The sequence below is a fragment of the Leptinotarsa decemlineata genome, unplaced genomic scaffold (assembly GCF_025532065.1).
Source record: "Leptinotarsa decemlineata unplaced genomic scaffold, Ldec_3_MD MMD2_tig00026282_RagTag_RagTag, whole genome shotgun sequence".
Lineage (NCBI taxonomy): Eukaryota > Metazoa > Arthropoda > Insecta > Coleoptera > Chrysomelidae > Leptinotarsa > Leptinotarsa decemlineata.
This window is the reverse complement of record NW_027412668.1, coordinates 4,400,489-4,411,835: the sequence shown is the minus strand read 5'-3', so window position 1 is coordinate 4,411,835 and position 11,347 is coordinate 4,400,489. Positions and strand designations below refer to the sequence as shown.

At 32.5% G+C, this 11,347-nt stretch overlaps 2 protein-coding genes across 2 annotated transcripts in view; both read left to right on the top strand.

The window, feature by feature from the left end:
* The first annotated feature begins 2,052 nt into the window (after positions 1-2,052).
* Positions 2,053-4,862, top strand: LOC111506563 (prostaglandin E synthase). Its single transcript, XM_023161676.2, has 3 exons — positions 2,053-2,337; positions 3,571-3,647; positions 4,518-4,862. The coding sequence occupies exons 1-3, from the start codon at positions 2,185-2,187 to the stop codon at positions 4,777-4,779; spliced, it is 492 nt and encodes a 163-aa protein (XP_023017444.1). The 5' UTR covers positions 2,053-2,184; the 3' UTR covers positions 4,780-4,862.
* A 1,856-nt stretch (positions 4,863-6,718) lies between these two features.
* The window catches only part of Bruce (BIR repeat containing ubiquitin-conjugating enzyme), an 86,417-nt gene continuing 81,788 nt past the window's right edge, over positions 6,719-11,347 (top strand). The window contains 4 exon segments of the mRNA XM_074179653.1: positions 6,719-6,939; positions 7,005-7,081; positions 7,083-7,187; positions 11,002-11,124. Of these exon segments, the coding sequence (XP_074035754.1) occupies positions 6,741-6,939; positions 7,005-7,081; positions 7,083-7,187; positions 11,002-11,124 (504 nt within the window). The 5' untranslated portion in view covers positions 6,719-6,740.

Genomic DNA, 11,347 nt, shown 5'->3' with positions numbered 1-11,347 from the left:
TTTTTAGAAAAGTGGACAACAATGATCTCTGCATTTTGCTCCTGTCATATTCTCATTTCTTTCCTAATTGAATAGAAATGGCTGATACTCGATGAAAATCTATAATAAAACTAATTAATACAATTTATTATATGATTTTCACTATAAAGGGTTTTACAAAAACCACAACACGTGTTTCACTATATAATAGCTTCCTCAAGTGTAAACTCTTGATAATCAAGAAGTTCAATGTTATTGAATTTTGAGAAAACATCAAAAGAATCTTTGATAAAATATATATTGTCAAATTCATAGGCTTTGGTTAAAATGTCTGTAGGAGAGAAAATGTCTGTAAGAAACGAGGTAAGTTTCTCTGTAGGAGAACCAATAGATGCAATAATAGGTCTGACAGGATTGGTTTCAGCAACAATTCTTGGTGAAAGTTTGGATAGTAATGATTGGTGACTACATAATTGGCACATTTCTTTCTACCAGCAAGATTAACAGGTGAATCCATATTGTTAGAAGGGCCGGTACTTGTAAAAGGCAACACGTTTATGCACGACGGGGCTCCAGCTCATTTTGGTATTCTTGCTTGTCAGCATCTTGACATCACCCACCCTAATCGCTGGAATGGATTTGCAGGACCTCAAAATTGGCCAGCTCGCAGTCCTGATATGAATCCTCTAAATTTCTATTTATGGGTTCATCTGAAGGCTCTTATTTATGAAACTCCTGTACTAGATATGAATGACTTGTATTGTATCAGAAGGTGGACATTTTGCTCATTTAATAATTTCAATCAAGATCGGGCTAAATAAGCGCCTTATTACTTCAAATAACTGTAGCAAAGTTCAACCAAATCCGTGTAAGGATATTTATGATATTTTATAAATACGGTTTTTTTTTAATTTCAACGCCCTGTATCTCAGAAACGAAACAACTCCAAACATATGTTCATAGGAACTTTTTTTCTTGAAATAACCTAATGATTCACCCTCTGAAGTTTTCTACCGTAATTAGAAAACACCCTGTATTCAACAGATACGTAGTCTACACAAAAGTAAACTTTTAAAATGAGACAAGGACAACGTTTCAAGTTTCAAAATAAATATTAAAACAAGTTCCAGTTTTTTTGCCCCGAAGTAAAGTCCAATGTCATTTTACAATAATTACTAAATGATGTTCACTTCGATCAGTGAATCGATTCGATGACTTGATAAGTTCAAAGATTTCGGAAGTAATACTTGAAATGTGACACACTAGTTCCGTCTCATTCACTTGAAACATCCAAAAATGCAGATGCTCCTGCCATAACTAGTGAGAAAGCAAAACAGCAAAAGTATCGAAATATTGGAAATAACTATATTTCATTCTGTGGCTGCAGAAACTCTCGATGTATTTGGCCCCTCATCTCTTAATTTTGTTGCTGAAATTTATTTGTTACGACCGGTTTGTTAAACCATTCGCAAGTAAACTGATACAGTTTGTCAAAAAATATACAGTGATATTTATAACTTCTATGGCCTATCACTAACAAACTAAATATGCCCAACAGCTGAAACTATGAACATATGTTCTCAAACGAGTTTTCGAGTTCACCACCAACATAAAAAACTAATCGAATGTATGTAGCCCGCGAAATTTGAACATTCATCTTATTTTTTGAACACCCCCACGTATACATACATCTGTAATTACATACATACTAGGTATATGTGTAGCCTATATTCAATCTACTTATTTATTGATCTGGCCTGAATATGTATCTCTCCTTTCACACACCATTCAACTTTTTTGAAAATCAACGTCAGGTTTCGTCATTGAATCGATTCCCAAAATATATCTCCTACACTGAATATCACTGGAATTTCTATTATATCATGAAGTCCGCGCCGGAGAGCTGTTTTTATTTGATTGGGTCAATTAAATAGTTTCATTAACTGCTCGTAGATATTTGGGTAAACGGCCTCGTTTCAGCTAGTTTTCGAATTATTTATTTGAGATACTAATGAAGTCATCTGGCTCTGGCATATGTTTGTCGGCCTTCAACCTATACTCCTTGATAATTGCTTAGCTTGATGTTGCAGTTTCAAAGTTACGCGCGAACGAGTCAGTATATCCGACGAGGTTATTCATTTAAGCTGATTCCGAACATTTTATTATAAGTTCAGGTGAAAGTGCGTCAAATACACCACTGTCATCATGTCTGCAAATGTTGGCGACTTTCAGATTTTCGTGAACGTTTACTCTCTTGCCAATCCAGCCTTTTGCAGTTATTTGCTATGCGTGTCACTTTTAGTACTGAAAATGATGGGTACTATTTTATTGATTGTATACCACAGAATGACAACAAAGGTAGGTGTAAAAGACAGAAGACAGATATCAACACAGTGTTGCCGATGATAAACCTTCAAATTACCCACAAGTATGTGTCTGAAAACCTACCCGATTTTTGCCAATTTCAAAAAGTAGGTTTTCAGATAAAAATGTATGTGGAAAGCAAGTAATTTCTTGCTTTGAAAGTCGATCTCCTCATCGATTGATACAAAATGTTCGATACCCACGCTTTTACTTCTGAAGGCTCAGTTGTTTCAATTTCACATTGTTAATCACCTTCAAACTAACAGTTATAGTACCGCGAAAAGAGAAAAATAAATAAAATATTAATTTGTGGTATCTCCTGAAGAGAGTTGGTAAAGATATAACTTGTATTTGAATTTCCTAATATTGAATATCTTCAATTGTTCAGGCAATGAATTGTAGAGTTTCACAGCACTAAAAAGAAATGATCTCTGGGACCGTGCAGTGCGATGAACTGATTAAACTGATGATAATGTATATTTTATATTTCATCGAATAACATAATATGAAATACCTAAGGAAAAAATCTAAACCTATCACAATTGAAAAATATTAACAATGATTAAAAAGAAGTACATTACAATACTGTACTACTACTACTACTACTACTGTACTGTAGGAAGTTTGGTAAAAACGACAGATTTCAGAAAAAACTCACAGAATCGTGTAAAAAATTGCAGTGAATAACTTTCTAGCAAAAGTTGTTTCGCCCCGTTTTACGTTCTGCTCAAAGACCTACTTCCTTGAAAATATTGAATGGAAAGAGGTATCTAGTGATAGTTCATTTGAAATATACATAAACGTAAACCCCAAACCACCAAAAAGTTGCATGTATATCGTCTGACACTTCTGAGTCATGACAGTCATCTCATTAAATGTCGCATGTCATAACATATTATCCAAGAAACGTTAAATGACATGTCTAATACTAGCATAGAAGATTCAATTCATTCGTTCACACTCTGTCAAACTATGCAACAACATTGTTCCAATTTTCAATAACATAACTGCACTTTTATTGTAAGTCGATGAAAATATTCGCCAATGCAGAAATTACTTGCAAATTGGCATCGCCGTAATTCTCCATACTCATGTACAACTTACGGTGTTGCCAATAGCTTAAACATTTCGGTACATCTTGATATATGCTTCTTACTTTTAAATATGTGAATATTTATTATACAAGTAATATTCTATATTCTATAACTATTACTATATTCATTTCAGTCATTCATAAGCGAGGAGGATGCTGTGTGGCAGAGAGGCGATACCGCGCCAAATGAAAAGGTAGAGAGGGTGAGAAGGTAGGTTAGAACTTGCTTATAGGTTGAAAAAATAGGCTTATAATCGCACTAGAGCCAGTGCAGTAGACTGTTAGAAGGAAATAGAATGATGAACTAGGCAACTGAGTATTGAAATAGATTAGGTAACTACGTCAATGGAATATGTAGAATATTTTCAAATCTTGAAATAAAAAACAATTTTTTCTATAAATTCAATATTGTGGAACTATGAGAAAAAAAAACGCAGTGACAAACAAAAGATGGAATTTTTTAGATTTGATAAAAATTTGCTTGTCACAATAACGATAATTTTCTACCACAATTTTCTGTAAGATTAAAAAAGGAGTAGTATTTTTAAACAATAAACTACAGTTTGTAAAATATAGGAAGAGCTTTCTAAATTAGTGAAAGCGCTCAGTTGTATTAATAATCTTTCAGTGTATACATCGGCAGTACACGATGCGAAATTGTACTTCTTGACGAGCGCTAATTTCTAATTTCCATTATCTTTCATCCTAATGCGTACTTTGTCAAGGAAGGTGAAGGTTGCGAAAATTCTCAAGTTTCCTAGATTTGACAAGTTGTATACGCTATCTGTTGAAGCAGTTCTGATGTGTCCTAACTAACGAGATCTTACCTTTTAACGTGTAATTCCTAACAAGGGTTGAACAATAGCAAGTGAAAATCGATCGTCCGGCCTGCGGCTTGAACCACCGATTCACACAGCGGTCGTTTGAGTGGAACAAAGCACTCACGTCAAACCGACCAGCTTCCGTCCTACCTATAGTTATATTAAATGGGTTCGTGAACTTTTCATTATAAGCCTCGGTTCTTATTTTGCTTGACCTATCGAATATGAAATGGAAATCATTCTGACAATTTTTTTTTCAGGGCCCTAATGAACGATCTGGAAAACATCATCATGTTCCTGTTCATGAGCCTGGCTTACTTATCTGTCAGACCGCCTCTTTGGGTAGTCAATCTCCTGCTAGCAATCTTTCTAGTCTCCAGGGTGCTTCATACGTTTTTCTACGCCATGTTCGTGGTTCGTCAGCCAGTAAGGGCGATTTTGTGGACGATTGGTTTCATCATTACCGGATACATGGCAGCCCATACGGCGCTTTACTTGTTGATTAATGGATACATTTTTTGATTTACTTTTGTGAGGTTGTGTATATGTAATATATTTTTGTGAGGTTGTGTATACCTATGTAATATATTTTTGTAAGATTTGAAGCGTTAAAATTATTATTATCCTTCAGCTGCTCGATTAGTGAACCTGTGTTTGGCAAATATATAATAGGAAATTAAGATATATTAATACAATACAATATTGTACTAAATTCCTACGTGTGCTCATGCTACGTGTGCTACGTGTGTTTAACATGATCATCTCAAATTGGATGATCATGTTAAACAACTTAGAAGCAAGATCTCTTCTGGTTGCTATGCAGTGAGAGTACTTTCTAATAAACTAGGACCAGCTTCTGCCAAAATGGCATATTATGCTCTTTTAGATTCTCAACTACGTTATGGAATACCTTTCAGGGAAATGTGTGGCTCAACACTTCTCAAGGAAATGTTCATTTTACAAAAAAAGGCCATTAGGTTCATATATAAAATCAGACCCCGTGAGTCATGCAGGGAAATTTTCACAAGTTACAAAAAACTCACGGTCATAGCATTATTGATTGTGGAGTCGAACTGACTGGTAAACTTGAGTGAAAGTCAGTTCAGAAAAACTGTATTTTTTTTTCTGAGAGACCCTACTACTCGTTTCAGGAATTCTTCTATTCATTTCATTAACTGTGCATAACAATGTTTTATATTTCAGGTACTCTACCATTGTCTATAGACAATGACTCTACCATGTTGTTTCCGTGGATACCTCCTATTTGATTATTTTATTCTCCTTACTGTCCCACTAGGTGACGTACCAATTAATTCATTTTCTGCTAGATATGTCTATTTATTTATTTATTTCAGGTTTATAGTAGATATGACATATGTTTTATTTATTTTCCAGCCTTGTCCTTTAGCTGTTTTCCCGGGGCAGTTATTTTTTTTATACTTCCTTCTAACTCTGTAAATGTGAAAGGTATTGATTTTTCCGCAGTAATCTTCATATGAAACTCTGGGTTAAGTTACATGCAGATTGTTGATTAACTATTTGTGAATGGTGCAACCCTTCCGAATGTCTTTTACGACGTCACTGGATTACTTATTCTGTGTACAAAAATACACAGTTCAATTTGTGTACTTACTTTTTTTATTGTATCCACTTTGGATAAATACTTATATTAGGTATAAATTAACATTTTCGATACCATGTAGTTGTTGAATGAGCGAATACATTTCTTTCGTTCTTTATACGTTTTTATGTACCTATATGTACTTAGATAGAAGTACTAAAAAATAAGTAACTATTACCAGTATAAAGATAATACTAAATACTATGAGAGAACTATTATCTTCAAATGGAACGGCTGGTTACGTCATCTCATATGTAATGATCAAAGTTATAAGATCGGAATATTTTTTGTCCGTCGTTAAGTTGTATCTATTAACTTTAAAGTGTCGCTAGAATATTCTAAATTTGCACAAATGTGAAAGTAAAAAAAATGTCTACTAAGATATTAAAGAATGAAAAGAATACGGGCGTGAAATCTGCCAGCATTTTTAATAATCTAAGACTTTCAGTACAATTTTTGTATAACAATATATGCTCTTCATTTCAGTATATTCTGCCATCTCTCATAGTTTTCATTTAAGTTATAAAACGGAAAAGAAATCTATAGGATACATTGTAGTTTTTTTTTTTGACCGCGAGATGCCACGTGAAAACTAAACAAAATTTATAATTTTCAAGAAATCTTGTTACCAAAAATGTTTATGAGTGAGGAACCCAGTAAAAAAATAGGAATTAGCTACTATTTCTACACCATTGTTTTTATAAATAATAGAACCACTGCTTTCGTGCTTTAAAATGTTTCAATAAACTTGAATAACTGTCAACTCTCAGTGAAAAATTAATTCACTACAGAGTAGCCAACATAACCGTCTCAATCTGGTCATACTTTTTAATTTTGACAGTTGACATGTTGCCTTTCTTTCATGGCGCAAGATGTATTTAGCAAAATGGCTGAGGAACAGTGGATTTTAAACGAAGATGGATATTTAAATGTGGATACAGATGTGAAAGAAATAATTTACCATCCTTACCTTAATGTTATTCTTATAAGTACACACAGTGGAGTGGTGAAAGTGCTTGATGTAAATTCTGGTGTGATTCTCCAATCGAGTCATCTCTCAGGTATAATAAAGATGATTATATCAATTTGTGATAATAAACGTCCAACCCTTTTTGATATTTTCAGCCCCAAAATCTGACCCAGGTCAAGTGTAAGTACATCCCTTCATTGGACAGAGTGTTATTTACTGATGGGCAAGCCCTGGTGTGTGAGATCAGACTATAATGGTGTTTTACTCCTAGACAGTGTTCTCCAAAAGACAGTTAGTGATAGCAAAGAGGAAGTGAAATTAGAACTACCCCTCTCTGAGGTAAAAATGTTTTTCAAAGTATTTGTATATGCACAGTAATGTTATTGTTGCCCCACCTAAACTGCTTGGGTTAGGAAAAAAATTATACAGTTTCAGACATGCCTAAGTTTATTCTTAAGGAAACAAATCAATTTTTTTAAGGTTTATGATCATCCTTTATTACAAAATCTTTCAGATTTGTAAGTTGACCCATAAAAGTTTGCTTGGAATTTCATTAGTGGAATTTTGTGAAACAAACTGATGATAATGTAAATTAGGTACATTTCAATAAATAGAGATGAAATTGAAAATTGTTGTGACATATTTATATGAGAAATTCAGTGATTATTTCATAAATGTAGATCCTAGAATCGATCAATAGAATTAGAAAGAAGATCTTGGGTTTGACTACATGAGTATTAAAATTAATAGAACTTTTGAATAAGAATTAGCTCCTTTAATGGGCCATTTAGAATTGTTTGAATATGTTGATGAGTCGGAATTATTTTATAAAGGTTCATATGAGTTTCACAAACAGAATCTGCTGTTTTAGATGCTCTTACAAAATTCCAATTCTGTTTTCACAAATAAGAAATGTACATTGCTCTTATTAGACTTCACAAAAGTATTTGATATGGAAGATCATAAAATTATTTCGAATACTTTATATTATGTGGGTATCAAAAATTCTCAACATTACTTATGTAATGGAGACCAGTTTGTATGTGTGGGGAAATAAGTGGGTCAAGGAAAACTGACAATGTGAAGTTCCACAAGGATCTATCCTTGGACCAAAACTTTTTCTTATATATGAATTCAATGACTGACTTGAATTTAGTAGAAAAAATTGATTTGTTTGCTAATGATACATCATTCATAAATTCCAGAAATAATTTAAAGAAATGAAAAGTAGTATACTTTATGATTTTGAGGAAATTATCATTAAATTAAGAAAAATCATTCATGTTTATCTTAAATTTTCCACAACTGAATATCTTCAATACCCAAAATTAGAAATATCCTATTACTGAAATGAATACAATGTATTTAAGTATTTCTCTCTGGTTCATTCATAACTGAATTATTTGATATCAATTTGAGGTGCAGCTTCTAAGGCGAAAAGTAAAAACCGTATCAGACATATCAATGTTGTGGAAACTTCACCTTTGCACCTTACCTTATCTGGCAAAAAAAGTTGAAACACGTAAATTTGAGTTTCAAATTTTAGATGAACAATCAGTTTATTGGAGTGGTTTCACACTACATAATGATTTGCCAAACAAATTCAGCAAACTATGATTCAAGCAAAATTTAAAAAATATCCCCTGTTGAAAACTATATCATCAATACATATATTTCATACATCGTATTAAGATAAATTTATTATAAACACTTTCTAATTTGTTTTTTATATAATTAACATTTATTCCTACTATATTCATTTAATGTTTTTTGGAAAAATCAACAGTTTCCTTCCTGTCATTATCATTCATTTTTACTTTTTATCTGAAAGATTAAATGATTATGTAATCCTGTTACTTGATAAAAAAGCTATGTTGTATAGTTAACAGCTACTTTTTTATCAGTTAGATATATCAATTTAAAGTTCATACTATTGTTTGTAATCTAATAAAATGCTACATTTTCTCATAAACGTATAGGTGAAATACCATTACCAAACATTTTTTTCAAAGTACTTATGTGAATCTTATATAAGTAATTACCTTGATTATTACCGCCTGTTGAGTCTAGTTACTCGTAGGACTTCTTATGGACCATGAAGTAACCAAGATTCTGACTCTGAGTCTACAGAGGAAATGAAGGACCTAACGACCCCAATTGCCCTCATTATAATAGATCGAGCGAGAGAGGACCCTTTATTTACTATGAAGTATACATTGCATAAAAGCATTCTACAATAATTACATGACCAGACAAAATGACAGTTTTCACTTGTCAAATGAAATTGGTCTAACTCTTTGAAAATTTTGTTATATAAGGATCTGAATAAATACAATAAACTTCACATAATCTGAAGGACATTGAAACCCGTTGTCTGGTTATATTCGTGATACTAATGTATTTTCAGCCACTTTTGTATTAGTTTTTTCAGGTTGATTACGTATTACATTATGCCATGTTATAATATTCTTCAGTGTAACTCATAGTGATATGTTAAAAATTGATAAATCATTCACTCATTCTTGAAGTTACCAAGATTTCGATTCTGAGCCTACAGACAAAATGAAAATTTTCTCAACGACCCCAACTATTCTCCCTGTAAACAGATCTAGAGACAGAATATCTTGGAATCGAATCGATTTTCAACCAAATTCTTGAGCAACAGTAGCAGAATCTGAATCATTTAAGAAACCAAGCTCGCCCTGAGCAAATCAGCAAACAGAAAAGCTCAAACAAAAATTCACCTCAATCAATGGTGAAAAAGCCTTGCGTGTTCGTCAAATATAGCTGATTTACAGATGCCCTTGAATCAATATACTTCTGAACTGAATTAGGAGTATATTGATTTGTTGTGTTTGTTCCAAACTCCATATTGTTCCACAAGAGAGAACTTCCTCCAGAAGAATGAAAGAGCATACAAATAGTTTTTCGATCTGTATCAGGAGTGTATAAGTTGACTTGTGTTTTTTGTCCCTAACTTCATATTGGTCAAACAGGGAAAACTATGTCTGAAAGAATAAACGTCCATTGATTTTTTTTTTAATTCAATATCCACATCTTTTGGCAGTTTGACGAGAGTTCAATCAGGACTATTCTGAAAATCTAAAAGAAATCTATATTTCAATAATTTAACTCTCTCAATGGCAGTTTTTTGAGCCCGAATATAACAATAATAATACATAGACATTTACTGATATGGTGTATTGTCTCTTTGAAAATTTCTCAGTATGAAAACCCAAAGATTGGTTAAAAAGATACCATGGATAAATAGAAATAGCAACTAGAATGAAAATATTTTTCAACATATAGTATATTTTCAAGTAAGCCTCACTTCATATATTTCCTTTCACTTTATACCAAGAGGTTTTTGTCTAAATTATGTTATTTAATTGTTATAATTGTCTTATTGATAAGTGTCAGTACATCGTCCTTCCACGGATCTCTTCAATCTTGGGAACGGAAAAAAGTTAGCAGGGGGCTAAGGCATGATTACAGTGTTGTTTTTGGCTTCCTCGTACGTTTGAAAACATGCCCGAAGAAGCCATTTTATGGCAAAACACGTATTGCGTTTTTGTAAAACTATTTAGTAAAAATTTCACAATAAAATGTTTTTTGAGCGCATATAAATGGCCAGGAAGTAAAAATATAATCTTCCTTTTATAAATGTCTTCTTATTTTTTCTGAAATATTCATTATACCTCCTAAAAGATTTCTGATTATAAAAAGTGAAAGTTTCCACGACACACTTCACATAATTTTATGAAAACAGTCGAACCTTGATTCCTATCAGACTAGGAATAATAGTAATGCTGTGCCTGTCAAATGTTGGGATTCAAAAAACTGCACTTGTTTGTAAATTCAGCATTTGAATTATTTTTACATTACGTTATGTTTTATGACTCGGAATATAAACTTGATTATCAAGTTATTAATTTTTATTACTGGTTATATGACAAGTGGCCTGTGATCTAGAAATAGTTTTTTTATCCCCATTTTGTATACAAAAATGCTTGCAAAAATCAGCTAATACATAACTTCATCATTTTTAACTTCATTATCATTAGTTACATCCAGTGCTTCTATTTCTCTTCTGTACCATTCTATATTCTCGAAGAAACAAATATAGTGTTTCCATCTGCTTTTTTTGTTTCAGGCAATCATTCTAAAGGAAAGCTTGTTTGGTCATGTTAGTGGCGTTGATCATATAATAAATGAACTAACAGACGTCATTTCGAATGCCCAGCAGCATCATAAAAAGGGTATCAAGGCCCAAAAAGTGAGTACCAAATAAAAACTATTTCTATCCGAACTATTTGAAATAAGAAATGTAATTAATTGGAGGAAATACTCAGAAAAGGTAATATAAAGTGGGATACAGTTTCCAATTGGCTCATTATCACTGATATTGATTAATTGAGTCATATGTGTTGTCATATTATGTCAAATGAAATTACTTCGTATATTATATTTTATAACACTGATGAAGTTTTTTTGTTTAT

Bases quoted from the DNA above. Each gene is read 5' to 3' on its own strand.
- LOC111506563 (XM_023161676.2), top strand. From the start codon at position 2,185: ATGTCTGCAAATGTTGGCGACTTTCAGATTTTCGTGAACGTTTACTCT. The intron at 2,338-3,570 runs GTAGGTGTAAAA...TATTCATTTCAG, and splicing joins ACCACAGAATGACAACAAAG to TCATTCATAAGCGAGGAGGA. The intron at 3,648-4,517 runs GTAGGTTAGAAC...TTTTTTTTTCAG, and splicing joins AAGGTAGAGAGGGTGAGAAG to GGCCCTAATGAACGATCTGG.